The 20,480-nt window shown below is 41.6% G+C and overlaps 1 protein-coding gene across 1 annotated transcript in view; it reads left to right on the forward strand.

Moving 5' to 3' along the window:
- Positions 1-20,480, forward strand: part of COPS5 (COP9 signalosome subunit 5) — a 1,046,649-nt gene that overhangs the window by 499,841 nt on the left and 526,328 nt on the right. Inside the window, exon 4 of the mRNA XM_044067164.1 lies at positions 4,633-4,698. Within this exon, the coding sequence (XP_043923099.1) occupies positions 4,633-4,698 (66 nt within the window). The remainder of the gene's footprint in view (positions 1-4,632; positions 4,699-20,480) is intronic.

A 20,480-nucleotide genomic window follows, 5' to 3' on the forward strand; every position in this document is an offset into this window, starting at 1 on the left:
GAATTCAGAGAGTTGGCGACAGTTAACACGATACCCCCACCCCATGTAGAAAAATGGGGAAAAAAGAGGGCTGATGATGATGAATTGTTTCATTTGTAATGCACAATGGGATGGTGACTGGGTGTAGTCCTGGCTGCCTTTTCTTCATTCAGAGGGAGAGGAAAGGGTTATATTCTGCATGGCAGCAGTCTGTGTACTCCGGAGGCTCTAAACAGTAAAAAAAAACAGTGATTGCAGCCTGATAGGTTGCCAGTTTGATCTCTGCCTCACAGATCCAGTGTCCTAGTGCTGATCTCCACTCATTGCCTTTGTAGGGTTTTGCACATCTTCGTAGTATTTCTCTTTTTAATTTCTCCAGGTCTTTTGGGTTTTTAATACCAAGATGGGAATGAACCCCATTGCTAAGTCAAAGTATGATTAAAGTTCATGAAATCAGTATTGTTTCAGTCTTTAATGTTAGCCAGAAGTGCTTTTTGCAGCACCCACATCGTGCCCACTAATGGCTCCTCCTGCAATTCGTACAGTGCAACATATCGAAATACAATTGTAAATTATTTTTTATAAGACCCATTGCTCCTAATACTACTGGAACTGTCTCGGTATATTCCTTCCACATTGCCCTTGTTTCTGCCTGCAAATCCTGGTATTTTATTGTTTTGTGTCTCTCTGTACATAAGACACACTGTATTCAGTGGTTGTAGCAATTTCAGTCATCAAACCTACTTTTTTCTTCTTTTCATGGACTGCTGTATCTGGTTTTCTCTCCTCTCTGTTTGCACTGTTGTTAATGGGTAATCCCATGTGATATAAACTTCATCATTTTCTATGATGCTTTGTGGATCGTGTTTCCACTGCCAGTTTCATATGTTAAAGTATCAGCAGCATATTATGGGACTACTTAAACTGAAAATGATGTTGATTCCTGACTGTGCTGAACTGAAAGAATTACAAGATTTAATGCATTCTGCTGAACAAGTTGCTAAACATACTTTGCAATGTGGTTATGACTCTTTAGAAGCATCTTGCAGGGTTGCTGTCACTGGGTCTGTGCTTAGAAGGCATGCATGGCTTAAGGAGCAGAATTTCCCAGATCAAGTAAAAGCTAAATTACTGGATGCTCCCTTAAACCAAGACCGCCTGTTTGGCAACAAAGCAGAAGAGGTCCTTAAAAAGATGGAGGAAAAAGCTAAATCTATGCAAACTGTTAGATTTCCTGCAAGTTCAGCCTCCCAGATTTAGCAGGCATTGTTCTAAGAATTGGTCCTTTCCTGTCTCTTCCAGGCCTTCTCAGTCCAAACCCAGAAACAGCAGACCACCTAGGCTACAGTCTTAAGGTATTCACAGGCCTAAGCAGTCGGGGGCTCCCACTTCCAAAGCTGGAAGTAGTAAGACACCCCCCCCCCTATGGAAAAATGTCACAATGACTTAACCTTAAACCTTCCAAGCCCTGCTCAACTGCCTGCTCCCTTAGGGAGAATGATCGCCCTGCATGAAAAAAAACTGGGAACTCATTACCCAGGACAAATAAGTATTAAATATAGTTTTCCAAGGATACAGATTCCACTTCCACACCTTATCAACCCCAAACGGTTGGCCCAGACCTACCCCCCAAATCAGTGGACAGAGGCTCAACAAACAGGTTCTCTCTCTTCTAGGTATCAGGGCTATTCAGCCTGTCCCAGCAGAAGAAAGGGGACAAGGTTTTTGCTCAAGACTTTTCCTGGTACCCAGAAAAGACGTCTCCTGGCGTCCTATCCTGGACTTCTCTATTCTAAACACTTTTGTGGTAATCCCAAAATTCAAAATGCTAACACTTCAACAGCTGCTTCCTATGCTAGGCAAAGATGCCTGGTTGGCAACCTTAGATGTAAAGGAAGCTTACCTGCACATTCCAATAAGGGAATCTTGCAGGAAATACCTACGCTTCAGAGCAGGCTCCATGCACTGATCAGTTCTCTGCACTTCCCTTTGGCTATCTACTGCGCCTAAGGTATTCACAGTGTCTAGCTCCAGTCATTACATTTTGCAGGCAAAGAAATATTCATATATACCCATACTCATCTAGTACCCTGCCAATAAATTGTATTTCTGGGTGCAAGCTTGAACACAACTTCCCAGATGGCTTACCTCACGCTAGAGAAACAAGTTTATTTGGCAGCCTACTTCAAACTACTGGCCACAACGACCCAGGTATCTGCAAGGAAAATCCTGCATGCCCTGGGGTTCATGGCCTCTTGCATTCTACTAATTCCATATGCAAGACTGCATATGAGGAAACTACAATGGTGTCTAAAAAGCCTATGGTGTCAACATTCTCAGGACCTGGAATCGATGATTCCTATCATTCCTTGCATAAAGACAGAGTTCCTTTGGTGGGCAGAGGCCTGCTGCCACAACAAGGGGCTCCCATTCACTCTACCCCTGCCGCCCAAACCCTAATAGGCGCATCAGACTATGCATGGGGGGCTCGCTTGGCAGGGCAGTGCATTCAGTGCAAATGGAACCAGAGTCAGATGCACCTGCACATCAATCAAAAAGAAATGTTAGCTATCAAGTGCACCTACAAGCTCAATTCCTGCCAGGCAAGCTAAATTCACTGGCAGATGACCTAAGCAGAAATCTCATGGACCCACACGAGTGGAAACTGGAACCAAACATATTCATCCTTTTGAGAAACAAATGGGGGAATCCAGAGATAGACCTGTTTGTCTCATCTCAGAACTACCAATTGGACAAATTCTGCAAAAGGACTTCCCACAGTCAAGCTTGGAAAGTGGATGCCCTGTCCTTCACCTGGGAAAGCCTCTCAGTTTATGCTTTTCCCCCTCTGCCTCTCCTCTCGAAAGTTATGCTAAAAATCAAACAGGACAAACCAAGGACAATACTGATTGCACCAGACTGGCCATGCCAACACTGGTACCCCCTCTTGCACAGTATGTCAGAGTTGGAACCATGGCACCTGCCTCAGACCCCTTCCCTTTTTCTTTTAAGGCATTCATTTAAAGATCCCTCTGCACCTTGGGACCTGATGGTTGTGCTAGAAGACCTAACACAGAAATCCTTTGAGCCTTGCGCTAAATCTGGTTTGAAGTTTGTATCATGGAAAACAACTTTCTTGGTAGCTATCACTTTTAAAAAGAGAACATCTTCCAAATCTTGATACATTGTTTTTCATAAGTACAGGGTCTCCTTATGAACTAACCCTTCCTTTTTAGCTAGATTAGCTTCTGAGAATAACATTAACAAATCCATTCATTTACCAGTCTTTCCAAATTTTATTAACAAAGGAAGATGCATGCTACACCTTCTGGATGTTTGCAGTTATGTTTTTATCTTCATACGACAAAACAATTCTGAAAATCAGACCAATTTTGTTTCCTTTTCTTCAAAAAGACTGGATTATCCAGTATCCAAGGTCACTCTAGCTAAATAGATAACAGATTGTATTTCTTGGATCTTCTCTCATAAAGACATAACATTACCCAAGCCTCCCCAGGCTCATTCAGCCAGATCCATGGCCACATCATCTGCTTTTTGGTATAGAACATCTGTATACAACATTTGCATGTTGTCGGCAGCTACATTGTCCAATGCTCATACTCCTGTTTCTCATTACAAATTGGATGTTATTTCCGGAAATAGAGCCTCCTTTGGTTCAGCAGTGCTCCGGGATATCCTTCCATAAGGGCCACTCAAGGATAATGTAGGTGGGGACTCTGTCCCATGCATTGAGGAAGAATGAAAAAGACATCAGATTTAAAAGTTATGTTCTTACCTTTACTAGGCGTCTGTGTTGTCCATTTTTATTCTTCCTCAACTTACCTCTTATCCATCCCCCATCCGGAGCTGCTGGAGAGACCTATTGGACTGTATTGGAACTTACAGTTCCAGGTTTGACCCCTGTATTTTTATCAAACTAATCCTGTCTCTGTTTTTACTCTGGGGATTTGGGCAGTAAACTTTTTCTGAGGCTGTGGGGATGCAATAGTGCATTATGGGTAGTGGGAGGAGCTTAAGAGCTGGATCCTAAGTCTGGAGTAAGCATCCACGTCAGATCCAAGGATTGGCTCTGAGCCCATACTTTGAGAAAGCATGAAAATGGACAGCACAGATGCATAGTTATGGTAAGAACATAACTTTTAATTAAGTGCTTTTGTCATATTTCAATCCAGGTCTACTTCAGAACAAACTTCACGCATAACTGCATCACTTAAGAGGAAAAAAAAATCACATAATTAAATTAACAAATCACCATACTTCTCTACTTCCTGATAAAACTGAGGAATAGCTTTTAATTGTTCAGGTATTCATTTAGTTGTTATTCCTTGACTTAAGAAGTAGGGAAGTACGGTCATTGTTCAGTTTAATCATGTGATTTCATTTTGAAGATTTAAGCATGGCAATTATGCATGGAATTCGTTCTGAAGAAGTCCTGGATTGAACTGGGATGAAAGCTCTAAACATTATGTTCACTTTGAGAGAGTATCCAGGAAAGGAAGGTATGAGAAAGTCATCATGATTTTGCTTGGTTTTATAGAATGCACATAATCTGTTTTATTACTGGGCTAGAAGTATAGTTGGATTGAATCTTTGAAGTAATTTTTGCTTGTGCATTATCTGTTACTTTTGTAGATCGATCCTACAAGAACAATATCTGCTGGAAAAGTGAATTTAGGTGCTTTCAGAACATATCCGAAGGTAATGCATTTTCAAGAAAATGCTGAAAAAGTGTATTTGCGTTGCTTGAGTTCAGACTTATTATGTTCAGTGCAGTTAAAGGACATATTTATGTAAGCGTATTGTTTCTTCCTGCTGCCATCAAGCAAATGTTATGTAATGCAATAGTATTGTATGTGCAAACATAGCATTTGATTTGTACTTTCGTGACCTCAAATAGTTTTATTAAGAAAACACAGTGCATGAGTTTAATCTGGCTTCAGAAAGTATTAGTTTACTGAAGGACGTCAATAGGCATTGAAAATCGCTGAATTTGACTCTTACGGTCATATTAAGCTTAAAGTGATAAGGACTGCCAGCAGCTTTACCAGAAGTAAAGAACTGTGAATGTAAGTACAAAACAATTAACAAGAAGCAGTAGGACATATAATATTTGGGTTCAAGTGGCTGTTAAGTTGTTGGGCCCAAACACAGACAATGTTGACCTTCTTGACTCTTTCCTTTGGACACCTACTAAGACACTGTTAATAACCCTAAAGGACTGATGTATTTTGCAACAGTCTGAGGAGCTCAGGGAATAGGTAATAGGCAGCAGAGGAGGGATGATGGTGAGCATAAATGAGGCAAAAATGAACATAACATATAGTGTGTTCCTTTGTGTTTATTCCTTCTGTACCTTGTTTTGCAAATGCTGGTAATATAGTATTCTGCTTTGTTTATGTGAGTCATGTTTGCTTATACGTTGGTATAACTTGCTATTTTGCGTAAAGGTACAGCAGTTCTTTCAAGCTGATGAAACTTGCGTTAGAAGTTTGCCTTTGGAAGCAGTTTTGTTTAGCACTGTACTACTATTTTTCTCATAAAAAGCATTTCATGTAGTAATCATTTCTGGTGCCTGTTAATTTGATAAGTCGTTGCAGAAGTCTTATAATGTACTTATAATGTACTTAATGTTTTAGCTTGGATCTAAGTAGATAGGTACACAGGCTGACCGAAGCAATTAGCCTATCTTCCCAGCTTAACCTGTTTGTTCCATTATATCCTTTGAAATACCTCATAACACCCATCAAAAGGAGTAGGGGGATTGTACCATTTTCTGAGGGGAATACTTTATTCATAAGCTTATTTTTTTGCAGGTAGTGGGTACACAGTTTTTCTGTTTGAAAATATTAAATGTCAGTGCATCTGTTGTCTTTACCTTTCACATTTTTGGGCCACAGTGTGCAGTGCATGCCTAGCTGGTCTTTAAATATCCCATTCTTGCTTTCATCAGCATATTCTTAATGCCTTTTGTTGTGCATAGTACTCCTGGGCTGCTTAATTCTGAGAGGTTTCCTCTGGCCTTCTCCAGGCATTACTTTTGTAATGTCTGGAATTCATTGGTCCCTTCATGCCTCCCCCCTTCAAGGATGGTGAGCCAGTGATTACTTGTTGCTACCTCCTTTGTTTTGCTTCTTGAATGTTAGATGTAATGGTAGGTACAGAGTCTACAGAACTCTTGTACTACTCTGTCTAAAATTACTGCCTTCGTCTTTTGGTTGTGTCGGACTTGTGTTGGCACCTTTTTGCTGTGCTCAGTATTTTGCCTTTTTTTCCTTTTTATAATATTTTCTGACTCATAACTACTGTGATCCCTTGATCACTGAGCTTGGTTCTACTGTATTGTCCACCCTAACCCAGTTCCCTTCCAACCCCAACATAATTTATTTTATTAATTTTTTTCTAACTCTTTCTTCCATCTGTGATTGTGCCCCCATCACAATCTGAAATTCTCATATGTAAACTCCTTGCCTTACTTCTACTTTATCCATTAACATTAACAGATGCATTCTTTTACATAATCGTGTTATGGTTTCATGCCAGTCATATCTCCCCATTCTATAGTACACTGTTCTTGTCTACTTTTTACTACCCCTAAAATACACACCAAGTCAACAACCCACAAGATTGACCTTACAAGAACAAATCTCTGCAGATCCTATTAAACCAGCTCCCAGACTATACCCAGTTCACTAAATGCAGAATGTATAACCTAAAATAACCCCCACCAATAAACTTAGACAGTCATACACCACTAAGAAGCCAAACTAACTTCCTATCTAGACCTAAAATAATATGCCATAATTTGCCTAAAGTTCTGTATAGAATTACTCTTATCACTACTGCTAATTCATGCAAGAACTGAAATAGACCCAGACCCTTCCAGTCAAGTAGTTGATTCCCCCAACAGTAAAATAAAACTATTCCATTGTCGTGATGCCCACTAAATCAGGTGGCGTGAAAAACAAAGTGAAACAGGTTGACTCCTTCCTGAACTCCTACTCAAATGATTTTAGTGACAGCCCAGAAATCCTGGGTTAAAGTCAGCACCCCAAGATATTCTTTATTTTTTTGCAGGCTGTTCATGTACCTTTCATTCCCAACCAGCCATAAGAATGGCACACTGGCGGTGTTCACAGCAGACTTTGATGTCATTGTCTTTTCACAAACCACTTCTGTGAAACTTGTGAGTTTGTTGTCATGTGTCCATTCCTCCACCTTCCTAGACACATTTCAAGATCTGATTAACAAAATCCTAAATACAGCCTCACCATATAAAAGCCTAATGATACTAGCTAACTTGGAATGTGGGATTTACCCGATTTGAAGGGATACTTTACAGCTATGCAGTTAAGGCTCAGATACATAACACAAGCAGAAGGTTATAAATCAGAGTGGAAAAGGATGATGATGGTGATGAAACGAGGTGGAATTTGAGAAATGAGGAGGAGTAGGATTTTGGATGCAGGCCCTTAAATAGCATAACAACCATACAAAACATTATATTCACAACATAACTAAGAGAATTTCAAGACTTAAGCCAGCATGGTACTGGAGAAAGGAGATTTTACCAATAGGGGTGACTTGCAAGTAAATGTACAGAAATAGACAAGTGAGAGATGGAATTTGCTGGAGAAATTAACAAAGGAGCCAGGTATTGGGAGCAAGTAGTTAGTGGAGAAAAACAAACTGGGGGTGAGACCAAGCAGAAGTGTAGTTGCAGGTTAGACACTGCCTGCTAATAGAATACGGGCAAAGAGTAAGGGATTAGGGGTGCTAAGTGAAAGACCAGCTATGATAGAGTTTTGAGTTGAGTCTAGAACAAAAACGACTGTTAAAAAGAAAGGATAATTAATAGAGCATATAAAATAGTGTGTGATAGCTGTAAGAATCAGTCAGGGGAGGTTAGAAAAGATTGGAAAGAGACTGGAAAGGCAGTTTGCAAAGGAACAATGGAAGGACATCTGTATGGCTCCTTAGTGTGCAGCAAAGTCCAGAAGGTTTCGGATTTTTGTTTGGAAGTGTTTGCATAGATAGTTGGGAACATGTGGTTCGATGGTGCCTTTTCTGTCCATCTCAACCTGTGGGTTACTGGATTCATCCTGGAGCTCCGCCTCCTCTACCCATGACTCCCTGTTCTAACTCTCTCTCTCTCTTATTAGATCTCATTTTCAGCCATCGCTATCAGGTTGTGGTCCAAGGGTTGTGTAAAGAAATTGTATCCTTCTGTGCTTGTATTTCACATTTTTTGCCTCCTGTTCCTTTTCATGGTTATATTTTTATTAATGGTTAGAGTGTCTGTGAGCTGTAGTTTTTGGTTAGTGCCTTGGGTGTATTCTTTCGAGAAAAGATTAAAAAAAAAAGAACTTTCCTTACCCTTTTACTCTATATCTTAGAAATAGTCACTTTAAATAAACTGCTTGTAGCAGTGTACTCTCTGTATATATTTAAAAAAAAAAAAAAAAAAAAAGAGTGCATTTATAGTTGGTGCAGTGTTATCGTCGTGGTGGTTGTTTGGTGTGCGTTTTTGTACGAATTATAGATAAAGCTGTTTTGGGAGTTAAGAAGTGCATTGCCTGTGGTCATAAACCTCCCCAAAAGGATGCCACTGACAAGTGTGCCTACTCTTTGGGCACTGCACACTTGGATGTTTAGTGCTAAGCTGGCTCTGTGTTGGGTAGCAGAACCTTTGCTGACAGAAAGGCCAAGTTGGTAATGATTGGCCTTCTCCAGCACTCTGATAAATCATCTTTTCCCTCCCCTCAGTAAGAAGTTAGAAAGGAAGGGAGAAAGACCAAAAGAAAAGGATGCTGTTATAGCTATTACTAAGGACGGGGAAAAATGTAAACGCTCTTCCTCTTCCACTGAGTGTGAGCTGGATCTGAAGTTTCATGGTCCTCTGGCTCCCACTGCATAGCGACCTTCGCTGCTGCCTCACCCCCAATCTCCTGTAATTACTGTCCTGAAGTCAATCCTCCATTTCCCCCTACCCTTAGTATTCCCAGCCGTTTCTCTCCAAGGACCCTTCTGTCTCTTTCGGCAGGCTTCAGTCCCCTTTTGCTAGATTACTCCAGTAGAATTTTCTTCAGGACCACCTTCTTCCCTCATTCGGGTCTGAGCTTTGCCCTTCTGGATCCAAAGATTATATAAACCATCTTCTGTGGCTTCTTCCAAGTGCTGTAGGTCAGTTGGGAACCTTAAGTCATCTGATTTGGAGCAGCTGATGTATTCCTTTCTTCATGCTCAGATGGCTCCAAGGATCATCCCTGCTTTCTTTACCCTGAAGGCTGAGTGTGGGGCTCTTATTTCCAAGTCTTGTCATTCCTCCCTGAGTTCCCTTGGTTCCAGGGATGTCCGGTCCAGCTACAGAACCGATAGCTTGGCTGCATCTGACACTGCCTCAGTCCTTGGCAATGTCAACTTTGTAGTTGTCACAGCTGAGGAATTGGAGCTGGTGCTTCCAGGATCAGGCTTGACCTTGTGGGTTTTGGAGTTGTCTCTACCCTGGGTGCTTCCTCCCTTGATAGCTTGGTGCTGATCTCTGTTAGAGTCAGCAGAGTTGGCTCTAAGCACCAATATCTCCCTCAGATCCAAGGAGTGCTGAGTCCATTCATTCAGCTTCAGCTTTTGACATTGTGGAGAGGCTTCTCTTCCATTCAGAGACAAGAATCTTGGTAGCTGCTTCAGATCCGTCCAGGTTCCTTCCCCATTCTGTGTCTTTGGTTACACATCCTCTGGCTCCAATACAGCCCAGGTTGTTTGATTTCTTGGCTTCCTGCATTCAGGGACCCCCACCTCCTCTATGCCCCCCCCCCCCCCCAGGAAAGTATATGCGAAGAGTAAATGCAGGAAGTACTTGGATTCTCCTAAGGAATCCCTTACTGAGGATACTGACCTTGATGAAGCAGAAGGCTCCCCAAATCCCCTCACAAGGAGACCTCTTTTGGTGGCTAGTGATGTGCTTAAACTATTGAAGCAACGTGGAGGGTGGATTGCTGAAGCCCCTTCCCTGGAGGAGTCGTCTTTTAAACACCTTTATTGAATTATCACTTTTGACATAGGCAAACTTACATTTATATAAAAGTAATCAAACCATATTAAGTTCACATTTACAAACATTATACATCACCTATATTGTTCTATACAGTATAATCCGTCTAACTTTATGTAAATTGTTCATTGCCTGCCTTTTCTTAAACTTCATTCATCCTCTAAAACATTTTTCTGCATATATTGTTCCCACAGTTTCCATTCTTCTATGTAATTTACTCGGGTATATATCAGAAGCATGAAAGGCTTCTGAGCGAATACGGAAACAGGGACACATTCATCGAATCGCATTTTCAGCGATTCGATGAATGTCATAGGGCAAGGAGATAGTTGGCCAACTTCACGGAGTTGCCCTTTCCTTCCCTATAGTGCAATCTCTGAGTTGGTATATTTAGTTAGGGGTGGTGTAGGGGGGGGGCGAAGCTCCCCACCTGTTTATGTTCTTAAATTAATTTTTTTAGCAAATGGCTGTGTAAGTTTTTTCCCTAGGAAAAATTTGAATATGTGGCCGTTTGCGATTTTAAGGTTTTGTGCAGTATGTGTAGACTTTTATGTAGTGGCACATATGCTTTTTCGGTGTTATAATATAGACCCGATTTACTCCTATCCTTTTGTAAAAATCCTACTTCCTTTTCTTTTATGTCTGTTACAGTATTCACTACTTAAATTATAGTTGTGCTGTATTTTGATTTCCATTTTCTAGTAATTGCTTTTTTGACAGCCACTAGAATTAAACTTAACAAGACCTTACTACGTCTAGGCAGTTCAGATCCTGTATCTTTTCCTTAGTTATACTCATTTGCTCACCCAGTATTCTTGACATAGAACTCTGTAAGAAATTTTTAAGTCTGCTAACTCATTAAACTGTATAAGCTCCTAGGTACCTCTTTCTTTCCCATTACACCTCCAACATTTGCCATCTACCTGGGGAAAATGCGTTGAAGTCTGTTTGGGGTATAAAAGTGCCTGTGCAAAATCCTAAGTCTTCTAGATTTTGTTGCATATGAGGGAGCCATACATACGTTATCCCATTGTTTCTTTGTGAATTGCTTATCTAATCTCTCTTCCCATTTTTTTCTGACCTCCTCTGGTTGATTTCTATCAGTTACCATACAATGTTGTATATGTCCTACTAATTATCTCTTTTTTAACAACAGCTTCTGTTGTAAATTCAACTAAAAACTCAACCAGTCCAGGTCTTTCATTTATGATTCCTTTTATCCTTTCTCTTTTCCTATACTCTGATATCAATCCCTGATAGGGAAGGCAGCCTGCAGTCCAAATGTCTTCTTGGCCTCTTCCCTTTCTGTTACCTTTCCTTCTCTGATTATTTGTTCCCAATACCTTGGTTCCTTTGCCAGCTTCTTCCAGTAAATTCCATCCCCCTTTTGCCTATTCTCAGTACCCCTAATTGCAGTCATCTCTATCATCAGAATCTCTTTTCTCTATTCGCGTATTATCTTAGTTCTTAGTATACTTTGATACTTTATGAATGTTGTATTACTTTTTTTTAATTTTTCCACGTCTTTTGGGTTTCCAGTAGCATGACTGGAATGGACTCCATTCCCAAGTCTAAGTATGGTTAAAGTTCCTGAAATTAGTATTGTCTCAATCTTTGTTGTTAGCCAGAAGTGCTCTTCGCAGCACCCGCAATGTGCCCAGTAATGATGACTGCTGCAATTCATATGGAGTTGCATCTATTGGTAATCTAAGTATGATTGTAAATTCTTTTTTATAGGACCCGTTGCTCCTACTACTACTGGAACTGTCTATGTATCCTGCTAACACAGTGCCCTCATTTCTGCCTGCAAATCCTAGTATTTTATGACTTTGTCTCCAAGTAAAACACTGTAGTTACTGGTGTAGAAATTTCAGTGATCAATGCTACTTTTGTCTTCTTTTTATGGATTACTACATCTAGTTTTCTCGCATCTATTTTATTTTTTGAACTGTTGGTAATGAGTGATCCCATGTGATATAAACTTTATCATTTTCTATACTGCTTTGTGTGACTGTTGTTGTTCTCGTTAAGGATCTGCATCCAAAGACTCACTCTTTCCTTATTTCTTGAATTACTCCAACTGCTTCATCATCATCCCTTTCCACTTTGAATTATAGCTTTGTGTGTGTTATGTACAAGAACCTTAACTGTGTAGCTGTAAAATACCCATTCAAATCAGGTAATCCTAAACCCCCTTGTTCTTTTGGAAGGATCAACTTGCCCTCTTCCCTTCCCAGATAAAATCCATCAACTCTTCATTGCTATCCACAACTTCTCTGGTTGATAAAAATATGCCTAATCTGTGAACAAAACCAAAGAAGCTAAAAACATTTTTAATGCTTGTGCCTTGCTGTCCATATCCATAGGGAAGAGCTTTTAGTTTCTCAATTTTTGTATTCTATTTTGTTTAGTCTCTTCCCACATATCCTTAGCTGCCATAACAGAATTCTTTTTAACCCATACTCTTAAATATTCATTTTATCATGTCCCATAAATGAGTATTGCTGAACAAGTTCATGTGTGGGTATGTAATTTACAGATGTAGCATTTGCTTTATCTTCATTAATTTTATATCACCCCAAAACCCGGAACTGTTTCAGAATTTGCCATGAAACTGCAATGTCCTTTTCTGGTTCTGTCATAGGTAGGTACTAGGCTGTTGGCCCAAGGGCCTAAGTAAGCCTCGCCAACAAGGTTCCCTGGCTTACGCCACCCAAGAAAGTTAATTTTCTGTGCCCCTGTCGAGCAGAGCCACAGAAGTGATCCCCGGGGTGTATTTCCTATTTTCCTTTTATACATACACATAAAAACAATTAAAAATTCCCTCCAAAACTCTTCCTATTTCCCACCCACTCATCAAGATTTTTCTTGAAGAGTGCTAATGAGGAACTTTGCTTGACATAGATGGGTAGCCTGTTCCAGAGTATAGGAAGTCTCTGGGACAGGACTCTATCCCTCCAGCATGTCCTGTTTATTATGGTGACAAGGTTTAGGTACCTAGAGTGTGTAGCTCGGAGGGATTGGATTTCTTAAGGTGTAGCATGTCCAACAGCTCTGGGTTTAACATAGCTTTATATGTTAGGCAGGGATCTCCTTGGAGTAGGTGATATGCTACAGAGTAAAGCTGGAGTTTTTTGAGACGGTCAGTGTAGGGCATCTGTTTGAGGCCAGTAATCCTCTTTGTGAGGTACTTTTGTGGCCTTTCCAGCTGCTGCAGATGCCTTGTGAGGTACACTCCAAAATGGGCATTATATTCTATAATGGGTCTAATGAGTGCAGAGTAGAGGGGAACAGTGACCTCTCTTTTCCTGGATGAGAGCCCTTTTGTGAGGTGTGCCACATAGAAGGATTTTCTGGCTACTGTGCCAATATGATTATCAAAGGAGAGACTACTGTCCACCTGGCATCTAAAAATAGACATTTTTTTGTGAACACCATACCAGTTTTATCCTTGAATTTGAGTCCCTTATTTTATTTGCCAGTGGTTCTAAATATAATGTAAATAACAAAGGGGGCACCTCTGCCTGGTTCCTGTGTTCAGACACAACTTATCAGAGGGGAATTTCCTCACTTTCATTTTTTCCTCTGATCCTTCATATATCCTCCTAAATTAACCTTATTATTGTGTCAGGAAATGTGAATGCTTCCATTGCCCTATTCATGAAATCTCACCTTATTCTGTCAAATGCTTTCTCTGCATCAAGACCCACCAACAACTTTGATATTTTCTTACATTCGGATTCCCTCTGGATCATCATTGTTCTGTTAAGGCATGGGTAGTAAAATAGCATCCCTAAGTCTTTGAAAGGCTTTGCTAAATATATTATCATATCATCAGCAAACAGACTGTTTCTGCTTCCTCGTGAAGCCTGCCCTTCCCCTTATTTCGACCGTCTTATCTTTTGAACCAAGGGCTCCAGGTAGATGGCAAATAAAGTCAAAATTGTCCAGCCCTGTCAAGCGCATGTCTCAGTTTTAAACTCTTAACAACATTTTGCCATTTACTTCAATCATTGGTCTAGAATTGTCATGTACGTCCTGAATTAGGAGAATACAGATGTTGGGCAGTCCCATTTAGGACATCACTTAGCACAGATCTTTCCAGTGTGCACTCTATCAAATGCTTTCTCAGCATCTAGTCCCAGCAATACTAGAGGCTTCATTGCTCTTTCTGTTTTAGTGTGTGTCTCATTTGTTTTTACTAGGTGATCAAATGTTGGTCTTCACATTACAAAACAACACCGATCTTGATAAATTATTCTGGGGAGAGCCTTGGCTAACCTGTTATCCAAAATTGCCACAAAGACCTTATAATCATGATTCAACACAACAGTGGAGCGATGTAAGTGCCAGGCAGGTGAGACTGAGTTCTACCTTCTTTTAACAACACTGTTCTCACTGCTTTTTATCAAAAGTCTGGCATCACCCACTGCTCAGCTATTATATTAAACACTTTACATCAGCTCGGTATTACTTTATCCGACACCTCTCTCCAGGCTTCTACTGGGAGACCATCTGACCCCAGGGACTTCCCTACCTTCTGACACGATAACTGTTCTCTCACTGTCCTTTGATGTTCTAAGAAGTGTGTGATTCTGCATGAATTCAAATAACGTAGACATCCAGCCCTCAGTGTCCTCTTGGGTCTTGTGTAGATTGCCGTAAAGTATATAAATTCTCTGTTTTGTCTGGGTCCCGGATCATTTCTCCAGTAATTAAGTCTCTAACTTTTCCTATTCTTCTCTTGGCCTTATGTTGTCTTGGGTAGCTAGAAAATTTTCTCTGTATTTTGAGAGAATTAGAATAAAAAACTGTCTTATTGCTGCCTGTTTTTTTTTCTAAAAACTCCTTTAAATGCCCCTTTTTTTTTTTCTGCAATTCTGCCGTTCTCTTCAGCTTAAACTTTTGAAGCCAAATCTTTTGCCTTTATTCTCCTGCCAATTGTGATTAATTTGTAATCTGATATTGTCTTTTCATTTGAATTCAACCTGTGGATTGTAGGATCTGAGACCAGCCATATTCCAAGGTCTTCTGTTCACTGAGCTTGGTTCACTGACTCTGCCTCCTCTACCCATAGTCCGCCACTCAACTAAGATTACCTCAGATCTTGTTTGCTGCCATTCTTGTCCAGCGGCTTGGTCATTAACTCCGTGGGGAATATCCTTTATTGTGAAATTTTTGAGTACAGCTTGGCTTGTTCCTTTTTGCTATAGTCTGTGTTTTTGTATTTTGCTAGTTGGTGTTTGTGTAAGTTTTTTTTTTTCCCTAATAGTCAGGCAGCATAGGTTGTAAGGGTTAGGTTTGTTGTTGTTAGCAGACTTTTCCTGTCCAGTGTGGTTTAGGGATCTGATGTCAGTTTCATTCATTCCTTCATGGATGAGCCTCATTTCTGGTTCAGCTGCATTTACTTAGACTCTCTGATCCGACTATCAAGCTCTTCCCTTATCCGACTATCAAGCTCTTCCCTTTACCCATAATGTCCTAGAACCCTGTAATACTTTAGATCTCATTTGCTGCTTCTTCGCTTCAGACTCTGATCCCACTTTCTTGAGTTTTTAGTGTATTTCAGTTGCGAGCTGTGAATGCAATTTACTGAATTTTTGCTACATATTTCAGATGTTCTTCGTCTCACATTGCTGCAGTCATAACCTGTGGGTAGTCCGCTGTCCTCGGTCGGCCCGAATACCAAAGAGTTAGGCTGGCGTCGGTCATGGGCGCCCGGAGCTGACGTCAGTACGTAGTGGTACTTAAGCGCATGACCGACGCCATATCGTCAGTCTTTCTTGCCGCGTGGTCCGAAGCAGAAGCAGCGTTTGCAAGTGCCGTTCGGCGTTCTGAAATTTTCAATTTTCGAGTTTCAGACCGAAGACCAAGTTGGGCTAAGTACCCCATTGGGGAAAATTTTTGTCTTTTCTTGCCTCAGTTAATCCGGATGTCAGAAAAAGTTAATTGTATTTCTTGTGGGGAAACAGATACCTCATAGGGACTATCATTCTCTCTGTATTCCTTGCTTGGGGCCTGAGCACGACGTAGTCGAGGTGTCGCTTTTGCGCTAGATTTAATAAGCGCACCATTAAACGCAGATTAGACTGTGCTAGGTTGGTTTTCGGTAAGCGGTGTAACTACAACATGCCGTCGGATCCTCCGCCCGCTACCGCAAAAAAGCGAAAAGATAAATCTTTAAGGTCAAAACCGGATGAGTCGTCCGTTGCGGACGCCAGTTCTATGGAAACTACGGTTGAATCTGTGGATCCAGCCGAGGTCTCGGCTGAATCCCAGGGGGAACCTTTACTGTTACAGGAGTTGGCCTCTCAGGAGTTAGGCCAGGCTGAGGGTGCTTCTCAAGTTTCTGTGGTTCCATCCTTACAAAAGGTTATTAGGCCTTCTACTTCAGTCTCTAAAGGCCCTGCTAAGGCTAGACCTGGTCTTTCTGGTACGGGCCATAGCCCTAGTTCTTCGGGCTCTGTTCCTAAAAAACATATGTTGAAAATGGCAGAGGATTTGATTACTTTGATCAGGGGTTCTATGCCCCCTCCAGAGAAGAGGCCTAGGGTGGAGACAGATTTAGAGGGTATGGAGCATTCCTCCGATTACTCTGAGTCCTCAGCTGAGGATATTCAGGGTTTTCCTCCCTATTCAGATTCGGATGCAGAGGATTCCTGTCCTCCTGCTTCTCCTCCAGAGGATTTTTCCTTTTCTGAAACCTTGCATTCCATGAGGGAGCATTTCAAGTGGGAAGGTCAGGATTTTTCAGATTCTCGTAAGAGGCTTAGGGAATTTTTGTTTTTTTCACAACATAGACCTTTGGCTATTCCCCCTGTTTTAGATGTGGTTCAGGATGTTTTTTCTGAAGCTTCCCTTAATCCTGATTCTTTACCCCCTGCCCCTGTCAAGCCAGACAGGTATTACAGAGTTCCAGAAGTACATAAATATTTGTATAAGAGTCCTAGAGCTGACCCAGAAACTATTATTCAAGGGCCTAAAGGTGTCAGGGCTTCTGTGGTTAAGAATCCAGTTCCTTTGGATAAAGATTCTAGAGCGTTGGATAGGTGGGGTAAAAAAGTGTACACCTCTTCTACGTTAGCTATGAGGGCTTTAAAATGCCAATTTCATATGCTGAAGTATCAGAACTTTCTGTTAGGTCAGTTAAAATCTAAGGTAGATGCTCTATCTGAGGGTATAGAGTGTAAGGAATTGCAGGACTTGGTTCATGCTTCTGACCAAGTTGATAAACATTCCTTGCAGTGTGGCTTTGATGCCCTTCAGGCTTCTTCCAGGGTGGCTGCTACTGGTTCAGTTATTCGTAGACATGCCTGGCTTAAGGATCAAAATTTGTCAGAGCATGTTAAAGCTCGGATTTTGGATGCTCCTCTTCAATCTGAAGTTCTTTTTGGTTCCCCTGTGGAGTCAGTTTTGAAAAAGATGGAAGACCAAGCTAAGTCTATGCAGACGGTTAAGGAATTTTTGCAAGTGCAGCCCCCTAAGTTTAGCAGGAATTGGCCTGCAAGAGGATGGTCTTACCCTTCTTGGGATTTTCAGTCTAAGGGCAGGTCTAGACGTGGTAAGGGCAGGGCTCACGCTCAGGGTTCTTTCAGACCTAGGACTTGGAGTTCTCCTGCACAATCTTCTGGTGAGGGCAGGGGTCAGCCTTTTCGTAAACAGACCCAATGACCTGTATCTTCAGCTGCCAGATCCTTCTTTTCTGGCAGCTCCTCTAGGAGGAATGTTGGCACTTTTCAGACAAAATTGGCATTTGGTCACCCAGGACAAATGGGTGTTGGACATAATAAATCAAGGCTACAAGTTTTATTTTCACACTTTTCCTCCTTTCAAAGGCGTGCCAGATGTACCTCCTCAGCAAAGGCTGGAGGCTCAAGAACAAATTTCTTTGCTTTTACAGATGGGGGCAATCCAGGTGGTACCTCCGTCAGAAGAAGGCCTAGGGTTTTATTCTCGTCTATTCCTAGTGCCAAAGAAAGGAAACACTTGGAGGCCAATTCTGGATTTGTCCATTCTCAATACATACCTAGACATTCCAAAGTTCAAGATGTTAACATTACAGCAACTTCTGCCTCTGCTAGGCAAAAATCACTGGATGGTAACTCTGGATCTCAAAGAGGCCTATCTTCACATTCCTATCAGGCCCAACTGCAGGAGATTCCTGCGTTTTCGGGCTGGTACTTCTCATTATCAGTTCTCTGCATTGCCCTTTGGTTTATCTACTGTGCCCAGGGTGTTCACAAAGGTTCTGGCTCCTGTTATAGCTTTCTTAAGGCTGAGGGGAATACAAATTTATCCTTATCTGGACGATTGCCTGATTCTTGCTCAAGACAAAGACAAGTTGCTTCAACATCTACAGTATGTAATGGTAGTTTTAAGGTGCCTAGGGTATTCTGTGAACGAAACAAAGTCCAGTCTAGTACCCTCTCAGGACATGTGCTTTCTGGGTGTGAGACTGAATACAGCCTCTCAGATGGCTTTTCTGACCCCGGACAAACAAAGAACTCTTCATCTATACTTCCAGCAATTGTCAGTACTGTCCAGGCTGACTGCAAGGACAGTCCTTCAAGCCTTGGGGTTCATGGCATCTTGCATTCTGGTACTTCCCAATGCCAAACTGCATATGAGGAAGCTACAATGGTATCTCAAAAGTGTATGGACTCAACACTGCCACGATTTGGACACTGTCATTCAGATAATACCTTGCATCCAAAAGGAATTCTTGTGGTGGGCACAGGAATGTCACCTAAACAAGGGACTCTCTGTGACCCGACCAGAGGCGAGTCAGATCATACGACGGATGCCTCAGACCTGGCTTGGGGAGCACACTTCAATGGGAAATGGATTCAAGACACATGGCCTCCCAGACTACAGCATTTGCATATCAACATGAAGGAGATGTTAGCAGTCCAGTTTGCCCTGATGGCTTTCAAGGGCCTACTTCAACCAGGACAGGTGTTGATACGAACAGACAACACTACAGTCATGTGGTACATCAACAAGCAGGGGGGAACCCATTCTTACCCTCTTTGCAGACAAGCTATGATATTGTGGGAGACTGCTCTGAGTTTGCACATCACTCTTCAAGCACGGTTTCTGCCAGGGGCACAGAACTGCCTAGCAGATGTATTGAGCAGACAAATTGTGGATCCCCACGAGTGGAAATTGGATCCTCTAGTATTCAAACAGTTGACAGTGGCTTGGGGAACTCCAGACATAGATCTGTTCGCTTCCCCTCTAAATTTCCAACTACCAAAATTTTGCACAAAGATGTTTCACCCAAAAGCTTGGAAAGTGGATGCTCTATCTTTCATTTGGAACAACCTTCACGTCTATGCTTTTCCTCCTCTGCCTCTCCTTACCAAGGTACTCTTGAAAGTCAGGCGGGACAAGCTTTGCATGATTTTAATAGCACCAGATTGGCCACGACAGCACTGGTATCCTCTGCTGAGGAGTTTAATTCAGGAGCCTCCTTGGCCTTTGCCACAGCTTCCTCACTTGTTGTCCCAGTCAAGTAGTCATTTGCTCAATGTCAGGGTGCAGTCCCTGCATCTAACAGCCTGGCGAATTCTGTTTTAGAGCCTGTGGGTTCTCAGCTTCCTCAACGGGTTTTGGATGTCATCTTGGAAGCCAGGCGGCCCAGCACTAGAAAGGTTTATGCTGATAAATGGAGGAGATTTTTTCTTTGGAGCACAACAAAGGACTTTGATGTCTTGGTACTTAATTTGAGTTTTACACTGCAGTACCTTACTGAATTACTAGACAAGGGTTTGTCATTTTCCTCTGTGAAGGTTCATGCTGCAGCCATTTCTGCTCACTATGATTGTGACCCTCCTTTATTTTCTCACCCTTTGTTTAAGCAATTTCTTAGAGGGGCAAAAAATATAAGACCCCCAGAGAGCTCCTACTCCTTCCTGGGATCTCAACTTTGTGTTGGAGAAGCTTACTTTGCCTCCTTTTGAACCTGCAGCTACGTGAATTGAAGTTTTTGTCTTGGAAGACTGCCTTTTGTTGGCCATTACTTCTGGTAGAATGGTATCTGAATTGCAGACTCTCATGGCAGTTGAACGATTTGTAATATTCGATAGGGATAGAGTTTCCTTACGTACTAACCCTACTTTTATGCCAAAGTTATTTCTAATGTGGCCTTGAACCAGTCTATCCATTTGCCTACCTTTATGCTGATCCCCAAAATAAGGGGAAAAAATCTTGCATTCTTTGGATATCACAGGCAGTTACGTTATTTGAGCAGAACTAAAGAGTTCAGACAGACTCAACAGTTACTTGTTTCTTTTGCTTTGAGTTCACAAGGGAAAGCTGTTTCTAAGCAGACTATTTCAAAGTGGATTGCTAATTGTATTGCCTTTTGTTATTCTCATCATGGGAAGAATGTTCCTGCTGGGATTAGACCTCATTCCACTAGGGCTACTGC

Source organism: Protopterus annectens, chromosome 3.part1 (assembly GCF_019279795.1).
Source record: "Protopterus annectens isolate FY-2018-M chromosome 3.part1, PAN1.0, whole genome shotgun sequence".
NCBI classification, from domain to species: domain Eukaryota; kingdom Metazoa; phylum Chordata; order Ceratodontiformes; family Protopteridae; genus Protopterus; species Protopterus annectens.